Source organism: Symsagittifera roscoffensis, chromosome 3 (genome assembly GCF_963678635.1).
Source record: "Symsagittifera roscoffensis chromosome 3, txSymRosc1.1, whole genome shotgun sequence".
Classification (NCBI taxonomy): Eukaryota; Metazoa; Xenacoelomorpha; order Acoela; family Convolutidae; genus Symsagittifera; species Symsagittifera roscoffensis.
The window spans coordinates 44884222-44897201 of NC_087064.1; the positions used below are offsets into that span (position 1 = coordinate 44884222).

The 12980-nt window shown below is 36.7% G+C and overlaps 3 protein-coding genes across 3 annotated transcripts; all 3 read left to right on the top strand.

The window, feature by feature from the left end:
* Positions 1-801: 801 nt before the first annotated feature.
* Positions 802-5401, top strand: LOC134842074 (uncharacterized). Its single transcript, XM_063858232.1, has 3 exons — positions 802-1143; positions 1664-1845; positions 4463-5401. Exons 1-3 carry the CDS (start codon positions 807-809, stop codon positions 4751-4753), a joined length of 810 nt encoding a protein of 269 aa, XP_063714302.1. The 5' UTR covers positions 802-806; the 3' UTR covers positions 4754-5401.
* Positions 5402-5851: 450 nt separating this feature from the next.
* LOC134842562 (CDKN2A-interacting protein-like) lies at positions 5852-6796 on the top strand. The gene is made up of 2 exons (XM_063858956.1): positions 5852-6095; positions 6223-6796. The coding sequence occupies exons 1-2, from the start codon at positions 5896-5898 to the stop codon at positions 6566-6568; spliced, it is 546 nt and encodes a 181-aa protein (XP_063715026.1). The 5' UTR covers positions 5852-5895; the 3' UTR covers positions 6569-6796.
* An 82-nt stretch (positions 6797-6878) lies between these two features.
* LOC134842564 (uncharacterized) lies at positions 6879-7354 on the top strand. The gene has a single exon (XM_063858958.1). It carries the CDS (start codon positions 6902-6904, stop codon positions 7235-7237), a length of 336 nt encoding a protein of 111 aa, XP_063715028.1. The 5' UTR covers positions 6879-6901; the 3' UTR covers positions 7238-7354.
* The last annotated feature ends 5626 nt before the right edge of the window (positions 7355-12980 follow it).

The following is a 12980-nucleotide window of genomic DNA, read 5'->3' on the forward strand; positions in this document are numbered from 1 at the left end:
CAAAACTTGCTTAGAATATCAGCTGAAGTTCATGTCGCAAATATGGGTCCTAAATTTAGCCCCAAAGCTACCCATTTTCGGCTCTTTTTAGTCAATCAAAACTTACGCCAAAGTCTTGGTTCAATTGCTGAGAAAAATATATCTAAGTTAGCCTCTTGTATAGGCCAACAAAAATTCACAAGGATATAATCTGCAAAGTTGCCGCAAAACGTCCAAAGTTTGATTTTAAATAAAAAGTTGTTACTTAATATAGTAAAAATGACATTTTTGGCTTACAAATGAAAATGAATTTAATTATACAAAACACGATTATACCCTTTTGTTGGGCTATATAAAAGGACCACTAGTGATTTTTGGGGTTAAATTTTGGACCGGAATTTCGCAAAATAAATTGCACCATGTTATTTCTGCTGAAACTGAGCAAGTTTTGTCTTCCTGTTTTGTCTAAAGTCAACCCAATTTGAGAAACTTGTTTTAGATTTCAAGTGTTATTCGGTTTGTCCGGATAATACAGCACTGTATTAAAATACTTTCAAGCTAGAGATTTTTTAACTGGTGATGTTCGAATCCTCGATGAGAGATGTGCCAGTATTACTAAAATATTGATTTTTCTAGGTGTTTGTGTAAGGTAGTTCAAATTGAGGGCAGTTTTGATGATCAGCTGTAATCTACTCATCATGATATCATTGATTGCTATAGCTTGGACCAGTTGTAAATCCCGGCTCATACTGAATGACGGGATTTGATGTGATGTATTCTTTGATGTATTGTTTGACATGCAACTTTGATGTATTCTAGATATTGAAATGAAGCTAAGCTGCTCATTGTTCGTCCTCATATTTGCGAGTGCCCTGTGTGGCTTAACGTTCTCCCAAACCGGCGAAGACGCACATTCTCAGCCAGACGCAGAATCCAACAGCGGGATTATTGTGCCGGAAGTATTGGGTGACTCACACCAAAGGACTGTCAATGAGTCAGTGACGAGTGGGAGCCATAACTCGTCGGGAAGTGTTCTCCACGCAACTCCCCATGACAGCGAAGAGAACAAAAAGCCGAACTATCGAAATCCCTTCAGCTACGAGCCGAAGACTTTTGTCTTTGTGGTGATTTTTGTGGGGGCATTGCTGATGATGGTATTTGTTGGTAAGTGATAGTTCCTAAGCTGACTCTTAAAAAAACTCATCAAAAACTGACTTGATTCTGAGCAGGGACGGATTTAGGGGGGAACGGACGCCCCCCCCCCCCCCCCCCCCCCCCTCCCCCAAGGGATTCAACCCCCTGCCGACCCAAAGGGTCCCCCCCTTTGATATTTTTTCAGAAATCCATTTTTGGCCGACCGATCCTAAAATTTTTCTAAAGGCGCCTTGGGCGCCAATATATACTAACTTTGAGGGGGAGCGCGCGCGAAAAAAAACGCGCAAAAGTGCCCTGATTCTGAGAATTCGTTTTCGATGACATAAAGGTGCGTTATTGAACATGCGCCTGGATTTACCGCACTTGAAACTCAAGAATTTAGCTTTGATATCAGTAATTTTAGCGTAGAAATCGTTGAAAAAAGGAGAACGAATTTTTGGAGTCCATTTTTCCATGGAGAAGTTGTAGTCACTCAGAAGGAACAGTTATATCAATTTAACTTGTCAGCAAATATAATTGTTTTCTTTAGTGGGGAGTGTGGTGTTCACAAGAACATGGCTATGTCCCCGTTACGCCCAGTGGTACGAGTCCCACCCCCAATGCAGGAGATATCTGCCCAAGATGCGTGTGGGCAGGAGGAAGGGGGAGTCGGGCAGGGGGAGGAGACGCCGACAGCCGAGTGCAACCGAGAGCCATCTGGAACTGCCCAAAGTGAGTAGTGAACAATATTGATCAACTATGTATTCGGGCCCAGCATTGTGTTGTGTTTTCAATGAGTTTTTTCGTATACTAGCTAAAATGAGTCGGCTCTTTAAATTGAGGCATGTTAGTTGGTGAATTTCTTTTTTTTTCAGATTGACTGCGTCATAATTGGCGTGCGTCACTTAGCAATTATGTAGACTGAAAGTTTTTTTCATTCAGCTTTTCCTAGTAGCCTTATCGGTAATATTTTTGCTTGTGTATGCGAAGTGCAACTTTGCCTCTGTGTTAATAATTACATTCGCAAAAATTTTGCACCCTATTTAAAAATTGCATATTCCTATAAATGAAGAAGTGATTTTTTCAATGTTTTTTTAAGGAAAAATCTTAAAATGGTCTAATAACAAAAGCGCATATACTTAATTTGTGCTCTAATAACAAATACATAAATGCTTTTATCACTAAACTTAGGTATATATGGACTTTTTTAGAATCGCTGAACCTAGTTGAGACGCTTATATAGATACTGATGATTTTTTTCCATAAAAATTTATTTTATTTTTGTTTTGTTGAAAGGAAAGCAAACTCCACTATCGAACAGTAAAATGTAAAGGTTGCGAAAAATTGAATTACTATTTTCGAAAATGGAATTTAATTATCAGATTTCTTGGCAATTTAAAAATTTTGCTTATTGATCCAGTTTTCTCAAATTTGCTTAATTTTACCAAGTAATCACCAAAAATAAATTCTTCGCGAAATTCAAAGAGCTTTAAAGGCGTGTATTTTTTCTTTAAAATTCAAAAGTTGAAGTTTTTATGAAGTCAGTTTTTTTCTGTTTCCTTGCGATCATTACTCTTTTCCAATGTCAGTTGGCTATGTTCATTTATTTAAGTCGTGTGGTTTCTGTTCCGACCTCTGAAAGTGGGAAAGAACTTAGTATTTGATATGTCTCATTTTTTCCCACGCAAAATCAGGTACGACAAATAATCATCAAGATTAGGTTGAGCGATGCATCATATTAAAGACCTTTACCCTCGAACGACATGAAAAATGCTTTAAAAAATTCTGTGTCGAGCAAGATCGAGTTTTTTTTGCTTTTCATTATAATTTTGATCGACTTGAGTGAGAGAGTAACGCAAAAAATTTTTAGCTGTAAAATACTTAGTTCTTAGATGTTGAAAACTAGTTTTTGAAGCTCAATGTAGTGCTTCACAGCACTAAGAGTTGCAAAAATTTTCTTAAAAATTCTCATACAAATACTGTTTTTGTTTGTCGATATTATGCATCAAAGAAAACGATTTGTCCGCTTGTTTCGAGTTTGTATAATGAGCTTTTATCAATCATAAGTATCTTAGAGAATGGCGCGTTTAGAGAATGACAAGTTTTTACAGACAATCTTTTACACCTGAAGACCGTTATAGTTTTGTATCACAAGTGGTGCGAAGCTCTGCTTAGCCTGTGTTTTTGCAACAATACCTGTAATCAATTAAGTTTCTCAATGCTCAAACTACTTGGAGTTTATCTGCTCAAACTATCCACAAAAAAAAGATTTTTTTTTACGGTGTTCGGAACTTTCTGTGCTTTTTGAACAGCGACCGGTAATCCTTGTCAAGTTTCTTTTTTTTCCGGAAAATGTCTTAACATATATAAACGCTCAACATTTTGTTTTAGCCTTTTAAATTGTCTTCTCACTCGTTGATTGGAAAGCAAATTACAAATGTGCAAATAGCGCTAAAATTAAAATCAGTTTCAAAAGCATTATAGTTTAAGATTTCTCAGCGAAGTAGAAGCTTATCGGGAGTTTCATGAATCTACTGATCAAACTTTTCATGATGAAATGAACGCCATAATATTTTCTCACATTGGCGTTCGTTTCTTAAAAAAAGTGCCAATCATAACAAATTGTCTGAAATTTAAAGTTAAAAAGTCTTGTTTTTTGAACTCATCAGCGTTTTTCACACTGCATGGTGACTTTTTCTGGTAAAAAAGTGGCAAAAGTGAAGAGTACTAACATTTATTTACCGTTGAACTAAAGAAAGCACGCAATGAAGATTTTCAGACCAAACGTTTTCTAGTTTGATCAGATTTCTGATATTATGTAAATTAGGTCTACGAAATATTGAAAAATGAACTTGCCGATCAAGTAAGAGTCATGGATAATTATCTAAGCGCAGTCTCAATCAGCGCTCAAATTTTGCTTCATCTCAAGCTGCACTTTTGTTTTGCTTTGCTTAAGACAGGCGTCGAAATTGTGCAAGTATGTGTTTCTTCAAAAATACAACTGATTAATCATCACCAACTGGAAAATATGTAAAATCTGTACTACTGAATTTATTGAACCAAATTTATTGAATTTTAATGGCCATTCCTTGTAACAAAAAAATCTGCAAATTGAAATAGTAGTTGATTTTGATGTCCTAATGTAAACAGAATCATCGATGAGTGGATGTTCGTAATATACTACAGCTACTTTTGGCAGTGAATTCTATTTCTTTTATCTTCTGTTTTTCGATTAGTAATTAACTGTTGCGACCGGTTTCGTAGTAAACGTTCTATGGTATCATCACTTGGCATTACTGTTATTCGTATTGTTAATTAGCTAGTTTAAATAGATTTTCTTTGTTTGCAGCAAGACTCATTGGACAACATTACGGTGGAGATAGACAACGAGTCCTTCTTGGCTAGTCTCGAGAATGTCAACTTCTCCCTCACGCCTCCCTCGGTCAGACGTAATTTCGGACCCCCTCCGCCCTCTCTTTACTCACACCACCTGAACAAGACGAACAACTCCATGACAGTGGCAGCCCCCCACCAGAGCAAGAACAAACACAGGTACGGGGTGTCAAACCCTTCTACAAGGAACTCTGGTGGGGGTGGTGGAGGAGGTATCGACAGTGACAGGGACAGTCTCTACTTGTAACTCAAAATGCAATGTATGACAGAATTGGAAACGAAATTGACATTGAAGACTAATCCGTTCTGCACCGAGAATTACTCATAATTTGAATGTTTAGATTAGATCCTTATTGTTTGGTGTAATTTCTATCGCGTCGCTTATTGAAATCGATATTTACAACCGGTGATTTGGGAATCAAAACATTTTTGTTTCTTGTTTTCTTGCTCTCAATTCATCGCGGAAAACCTCAGGAGTTCTTTTTCTCTAAATTTGCGCAATAACAGATGTAATATTCATCATCAAGCTAAATGGTGTTTTTTAATTTCAGAGCGAATTTTGTAAAGCTATAAGTTCTCTAAGCAACTCTTTTATGGATTGCCCTTGAATTGATGCAATTTTTTGAAGAATATGTTAGCTTTTGCTTTTTCTGAACCAATACTCTCCCAGTTATTATGATTATCTCAGTAAAGGTGACCATTAAAGCTATAAAACTGGACATCACAGACTGCCTGTAGACAGTCGTGCGCCTCTCGCATCTAAAGTTATTTCAAAACCTAATTTTGAAGGAGTTGAAAAAGATGTTTCAATCTCTCTTGATTTGATATAACTGGGAAATGCTTCTGAAATAAATTAATCTCATTCCAACATTTATTGACATTAACTGTAATTGAAATAGAAAATTACTCAATTTAGTATAGTTTCTTTGAACATAAATAGATATTTTGCGTACTTCGTCATTTTTAGAGGAAATAGATGAGTCATTTATGAAATGAAGCAGCAATTTTTGGTCCAGATGAGATTTCGTAAGTTTTCTAGAGATGCGAATGGATTAAATTGAATTTTTCGTGCGAGGCCAGAAATGTCAGTCCGTATAGAAACTTAAAAATTAATTTGAAAAACGTATGTGGGCCAGCTCAATAAAGGGACCTGAAAAGATTAGAAAAACCGCATTGAAGCAACCGAAAGTTTCGCTATTGGCACAGATCGCGGTTGATATATTTTTTAGAATCACACAGACTCGACTAATGGGCAAAAGAAAGTATGAAGAATGAAAATTCGACGTGAATAATGTTACTGAGGGTTTAAGGTAGTAGGGTAGTAGATTTTGCATCGGTTCAGAACGTGGTTGCATTTTTCTTTCAGATATATTTTGAGTGGTTGCAGTTATGATGATGAACAAGCATGGCTTCGTGGCCCCAGTACGCAAGCCAGTTGAGAGTGTGGATGAGCTGAGGAAGATATGGGAGAGTGAGCGTGAGTGGGTGTCCAGGAGGAAGTTCCTCAACAGACACTGGGGCACCATGCACCCCTTCGAGCTGGACTCCCTCTCGTCTGTCTGGCTCAACCACCTCGTCCTTGGATGCAGGTCAATTACCCTTCCAAACTTCTCCTTAGTATTTGCTAATGCGCATCATTTTGTTGCATCGCCGTTCTAACTGAATTCTCAATATTACTGCTAGGTAAAATTGAAGCGTATCTTGTGCTATTTTTAGGTACCCAAAAGCAACAATTGAACGCGTTAAAGAGCTTGCGGAGGGTCTATCAGTCGATAATTTAGTGCTTCTAAGAGGAGCTCCGAAAACGTTTGTGAAAGGCAGCGACAACAACGAAGAAGCAGAGGATGATGATGACGACATCAGAGAAGTCGCATCGTATCCGAAGCCCCCGGAACCTCCGAAGTCTCTCGTGGGAATGAATCCATTCAAAAAGAGGAAGCTAGAAGCAGCAGGAACAGCCTCCTCGACATCTTCTTTTAGTGCCGATTCCCAGCAGTCGAATCCCTCTCCTCCAGACAATTCAAATCGACCATTTGCCAAAGCCTTCTCAAGTAGCAGATGATTTTAGGATATCGGGTCAATGTAGTAAAGAAACCTGCTGGATCCGTCTGAATTTAGAATCTGAGAGCATGTTCGATTGGTTGTTTAATGAATGTTGGAAATAGAACGAGGGTGCTTTTCAAATTCATGATAAAAAACTATCTGTTAAACTATCATTATTGTGATGTCTTGATGTTTTTTAGTAATTTTTGTTTTTCGATTAAATGCTAATAAATGTCAGTGTTGAGCACGAATTTTTCTTGGGGTATATATCTATTTCATATAACATTAATTATGCAATGTTCAGGGTAACGAATATGTCTTAAAGGTCTAATTTTGATTTCAGACTCGCAAAATGGTCCAGAGATTGTGTTATAGACGTAAGAACCATTACAACACTAAGTCCAACAAACGGCGACTGGTGAAAACTCCGGGAAACAAGTTGGTGTACTTGCACAGAAACAAGCAAGGCCGAGTGCCCAGGTGTCCCGTGACGAAGCAGAAGCTGCACGGCATCAAACCCGCCAGACCTGGAGAAAAGTCGAGAATTGCGAAGAAGAACAGAACCATCACGAGGCCTTACGGTGGTGTGTTGAGCTGCAAGGCTGTGCAGAACAAGATTCTGAGAGCGTATCTGCAAGAGGAGATGAAAAATGTGAAGAAGTACCTGCAGGCAAAGAAGAAGAAGTAAACTCTTTCTCTTCAGTGTTTCGCCACTTGAGTGTTTATTCCACATGAGTTGATTGCCTTGTCTGAATGCTGTTATAGATATTGAGACTGGCAGAAATTGATTTTTGTGACGAAATAAGTTTTTCGATATTTGTGTTAAGAAGGGAAATTTTAAAAGTATACAGAATAAGATTGGAGGAACGATTGGGTGACAAGGAAATGTGGATTCACCAAATGAACATGACATCTTCTGAGATTCCTTAAGCGCGATAAGAAGATTTGAAAGCGCTGAAATCATTGTATATGAGATCTTCACGATAGACAATATTATCGGCCTCTGTGACGATAATTTTTTTGTATTATTTAATGGTTCCTGTATTTCAACATCAAAATCCAAGATGCAAGCTTTCATGAGGCCGTATTATCAATTTCCCAGTTCGTTTTTTTGGGAAACTGACACACCGACAATAAGAAAATTTTTACGGTAAGCAATAATTGGTCGCAGAGAATTTTGCCTGATAATTATATAAATATATATGATAGAACAAAAATTGATTTGAGAATGCTCTGCAACGTGTATTTAGCTAGCAAAGTTAGTTCTTTTAAATGGTTTGTTTTTTACAATAAAAGGTATTTTGGGTTGTTTTGTGCTGTTTGGTTCGTTCAAGGTTGAGTTGAAAAGTACACAAAAAAGCATGAACTTTTTAAAAATATTTTTGCCTATAGTTTTCAATATACTATATCGTGGTGTAGTTTTCAATCACTGATGTTTTCAATCAAGAAATGAAGCTTGCTTTTTATTGAACCTTAACAACTTCCCGGCTCCTTACTAGTTGGTCTAGATGTAATGCGGTTGCCTGGGTACTATTAGATCTGGGCCGAGACCCGGCCAGACCTTTTTTTCAGTGAAGTTGAAGTGCAAGTTTTTCCGGGAGAGTAAATTGTCGGTTTTTCTTTAGTCAACGTATGTTTTTTCCGCTTAGTTGCCAAATCACGGATTTTTCTTGAGCTGTCAGCTATTTTCACTGTAGTTGCAACTTTTGTTGCTTAATGCTTGTAATTTGTTTAATGCTTAACTTACTAGCCCTGACTAAGTACATTTCTGTTTGTATTTTTCGCGTAAAACTTATTTCAGCCTAAATATTTTCGACGTATGTTTATTTGGATTAGTCTTTTGAAAGGAAAACTATTTTATAACCATTTTTAAGGTTTTTTGTTTTCGGCTCTATGGGCATTTACCTACATAATGTCAAATTAGTGGCGGCTCGTTCAATCCTTAAACCTTTTTAGAGCTTGTAGTTGTGTCTCGACTGTTTTTCTGATACTCAGAATTTTTGATTTCATTTTTTTTTCAATTTAGTTAATTTCTTGTCATTCTCTATTCGGCAGCCTGGTTTATATCGCAAGTAACACAGCACTGCTTTTTCTTTGTGCTTCAGACGACATTCACAATGGATCAAAAATCAGTATTCAGATTTTTCTGTTCCTATTCTCTTTTTACCGTTGTCTGTTCGGTTACCTCATTCGGTTTATACACAAATGCCGCGTAGTGTCCTATTACGGAGGTAATTTTTTCTAACCCGAGTCGCAAATAAATGCGAATATAAAAACAAAATTTCTTTGCTTTAGCTGCTTTGCATTATATCCTTTTATCTCGTTTGTTGGTGGCTTACCTTTGAATATTGTGAGGCGGCCATGGCGTAAATGCTTGGACTTGTGGCTATTAATTTCCGGATGGGCAGTTTTTTTGTTTTTTCTTTTTTCTATTCACTTTTTGACCGTTTTAGAGCTACTTTTTGCCGTTTTTCGCTGTTGTTTGCGAGTTGCACCTTCGCCTCTACTTAAGATTTTTACAAATGATATGAGAAATAATAAAAAAAAAGATACGACTTTTTTAAAGATGTATTTGAAAACAGAATTAAGATGAAACAAGAGTAGCCTGCTGCTGTGCAATTAACACAGTGTTCCGACCACTTTTTAAAACTATATTTTGTTTTTAAAAAAATCTATCATTTTTTGGGCGGTGTGTGATAAAAGGATCTGAACAGAAGCCTGAAGTTTAGGTATATTTGACAGTCATAAATTAATATGACTAAGAAAACAAAAGAAAACGTCAAATTTAAATTCCTTGAAGTAAAAAAACGCTGAGTTTTTTTATCATCAAGAATTACTCGGTATCTTGGTTCATATTGAATTAAAAAATTTCTTAGCGTCTCCTGCTCACTTAGCCTGGTGGTATCGAATAGGACTGGGACAGCAAAGGTTCTGGTTTGAATCTGTCTAGGATTACGTCTCGAAAAAAAATTGTCGGCTTAAAATTTTTCTGCTTATTTTATGCTTTTTTAGTGGCTACAGTGCAGCTTTCATTGTAATTGCTTTCTAAGTTTTCATTGGCTCCTGCATGTTATAATTCTACTAGCCTTGACTTCGTATACGTTTCTTTTGTTTTTTTTGCTCAAAAAATTTTCGGCCGAAATGATTTCGTCTTATACTTTATCGGCTTACTAGTCTAATTATGGGTCGTTCGAGGGGACCATAATTTGTATGCTTTCCTCCGGACCGCACAAGACGTTCAAAATCTCGAATAAAAATTATAGTTCAAAGTTTTTCATGACAAAGTTTTATTTTCGCTCGATAATTGCTTTCGAATTTTTATAAAACACCGTCGAATGTGTTTCTGGGCGTGTTTTTCGCAAATAAAACTTCATTCCAGACAACATTTTGAAATTTTTAGTTTGGTTTTTTCAAATTTTTTTTCCATTTTTTTGGACTTAGGGGCTCTTTTTTCCTGTTTGCTAGCTTGCAGTATTATTTTTGGTATCGCAAGTGATGCCATCTGTGTAAAAAAATGTAAAAGATATCACACTCTCTATGTGCAAGTTCTGTCGTAAATGAGATAAGAAGTGAGCAACGAGTAATGAAGAGAAAAATCTAATTTTTTATTGATGCTTAACTCACAACAGTAAGAGTTTCATTATTGTGTATGAGCAGTCAATCTGGTACGATGTTTTTGAGTTACCTGTTTTTTCGAAGTGAACCCGAAGTTGCTTCTCACTTTTCGAAGCTGTTAAATGCATTTTATTACTCAAGCAAACGTTTGTGTTAAATTTTTTGTTTTTTCCAGCCTAGCTGGCAAAAAGTGTAATCTACTTTTTATTGAATTTCAATATATATGTGTGCTGATTTAGTGGTATTTCAAGATTGAGTTGAATGTGTTTTAATTTTGTTGTTGTTGTTGGGGATTCACAGCACTGCTGTTGGGATTCTTGGTCCCGGCGTCTTCTCTAAAACAATGTCCACTTGTTTCTGCACGTGATACAATCACAGAATAATTGCCACGTGCACGTTGTCATTTCTGAAAATCTCTCGTTTACAAATTTCCACATCGTGTTTAAAATTCTCGTCTTGAGGCCGATTCGTTTATCAAAATTAATATATGGTTCTAATCGATTTACAATCCTACTGGTTCTGAAAACAAATTCGTTTCTCGCTTTTTCCGTTCTCACTTTTCGCATCTCAAAAATTTCTGTATTTCTAGCCCGTGTGGTTCGCCTGTTTAACACTATTTCATTTCGTTCATTAGAATCAAGACTGGCAAGAAGTAAGATGTTATTTAGCTGGATGAACATGGGCAGGGGTAAAATGTTTAGCAAGCGTAGTTCGTTGATGTACACTCCCGTTTTATTTCCAGTGATCCAACGGATTACTTTCTTTTGAAATCGCTCCAACTGCAATTGATCCCCCCTCGATATATGTGTACATGAGAGTCCGTATAATAACACTGGGAGTATTAGTGACTTATACAGGCCTAACTTTACAAACGTATTTATCTTTGCTGATAGGTTTCTTCTCAGGAGGTACAGTACTTGGTTTGCCTTCTTTAATCTTGTTTCAATGTGTACCTTCCAACCTAAATCGCCCGACACAAAAATTCCCAGATCTTTCACAACCATCGATGTTCCAAGCACTACACCAAAAAGCATAGAGTTAGCGTCTCCGCCCCTAAAACTTACTTTTGCACATTTATCTAGTGCTAATTCCATTTTGTTTTCAGTTACCCACTGCTGAATTTTGTCCAGATCTTCTTGAATTTCAATTGATGTTTTTTGATGGAAAGTAGTTTAAGGTCATCCGCAAAAATATATGGTTCAGAGAATTTGAGTACTTCAGGTAGGTCGTTAATAAAAATGCAAAAGAGCAGTGGTCCTACAAGTGATCCTTGGGGAACACCACTAGTGACTTCTAAAACTTTTGAGCTGATATTGTCTACTCGTACAAACTGTTTCCTGTTTTTCAAATAGTCATAGAGTACCTCTAACATGCAGCCTCCTATTCCTATAAGTGCAACTTTCTTAAGTAGATCAAAATGCGGAACTTTATCAAAGGCTTTTGCAAAGTCAGTGTAGAATGCTACAATTTCTGCGTTTGAGTCATTGTCAAGCGCTTCATATATTTCTTTCAGGAAAGAGAGCATGTTTGTCAAAACTGATCTACCTTTAGTAAAACCGTGTTGATGTTTCGTCAAATACCAGGCAAAGTAAGGGTACAGGTCTTTGTATATACATTTTTCAAGGACTTTGCTGTCAATATTTAATAGCGATACTGGTCGATAGTTGTTCACCATTTTTCGGTCACCTTTTTTGTGAACAGGAGTAACTGCAGCTGTTTTCCATGAATCAGGTATTTTTCGTAGGCGTTTTACGTTTCTCAAAAGTTTGTTCATCGGTTTGCATATATTGCGGTTCGTTTTCTGAAAAAAGCTAGGTGGCAACCCATTTGGGCCGCGTGACTTTGTTACGTCCAGAGTTGATAAAATCTCACTTACTGTCTTTTTCGATATATCAAAATTCGTTAACAAGGGATTTTCAAATTGAATATCTCTAATACTAAAACTTTCTTTAGGATTAAAAACTGAATGAAAGAAGTCGTTTAGCATGTTGACTTGTTCGTTTGGATTTGTGCTTTCAACTTCATCTTTTATGAGTAACTTAGGAAGACTTGTATGTTTATTCAAGTTCTTTAGGTGTTTAAAAATTACATTAGTGTTCCCTGTTCTAAACAATTCCTCTTGGTAGTTTTTCCTGTCAAATTCCGATGATTCAGTTACTAAATTTTCAAACAGTTTATTTTGTTGTCTTCTGTAGTTGGTCGGTTTGAGTATACATGATTGCCGTTTTGTTTGTAACTTTTTGATCAAATTTGAAGTGCTACTTGTTATCCAAGGTGGAAGTGATTTCCTATGTCTTGTTCTGAGAGGCACAAAACTCTTAATGATTTCATCCAAATATTGGGTGTACTCCTCATGCATTTTAATAATGTTTGTGTGGCATACTGGTTCAAATGGGTTCTCGTTTATAAAATTGTTTATTCCTTCAAAATCGGCATTTCCAAAACTTCTAAAATTTTCCAAGTATGGTTTCGGCTCTGATACCGTGCATTCAATAGACAACATTATGGCATTGTGATCTGAGCAGTCATAAATCTTGGAAACGTTAAAATCTTGTTCGGCACTTGTATAGCAATTCCGATAAAAGGCTACGTCTAGTATGTTCTTCACACATGTTGGGAAATCTATCGCCTGCCTAAAGAGTCCATTTTCAAAAATTTGCAGTATTTGGTTTTCTTCCTCGTCAGTACTGGTGAGGGTGTTCCAGTTTGTTTCTGGGAAATTTAAATCCCCACATAAGAGAAGCGGTTTGTTTTTAGGAATGGCTTTGATCAGTTGTTCAAATTCATGCACTTTGTATCTGTAATTACTGTTTTTT

What these genes read in the sequence shown, in the direction of transcription:
- LOC134842074 (XM_063858232.1), top strand. Translation starts at nt 807, where the DNA reads ATGAAGCTAAGCTGCTCATTGTTCGTCCTCATATTTGCGAGTGCCCTG. An exon ending in GCTGATGATGGTATTTGTTG is followed by an intron (nt 1,144 to 1,663) that starts GTAAGTGATAGT and finishes TGTTTTCTTTAG; the next exon opens with TGGGGAGTGTGGTGTTCACA. An exon ending in GCCATCTGGAACTGCCCAAA is followed by an intron (nt 1,846 to 4,462) that starts GTGAGTAGTGAA and finishes CTTTGTTTGCAG; the next exon opens with CAAGACTCATTGGACAACAT.
- LOC134842562 (XM_063858956.1), top strand. Translation starts at nt 5,896, where the DNA reads ATGATGATGAACAAGCATGGCTTCGTGGCCCCAGTACGCAAGCCAGTT. An exon ending in CACCTCGTCCTTGGATGCAG is followed by an intron (nt 6,096 to 6,222) that starts GTCAATTACCCT and finishes TGCTATTTTTAG; the next exon opens with GTACCCAAAAGCAACAATTG.
- LOC134842564 (XM_063858958.1), top strand. Translation starts at nt 6,902, where the DNA reads ATGGTCCAGAGATTGTGTTATAGACGTAAGAACCATTACAACACTAAG.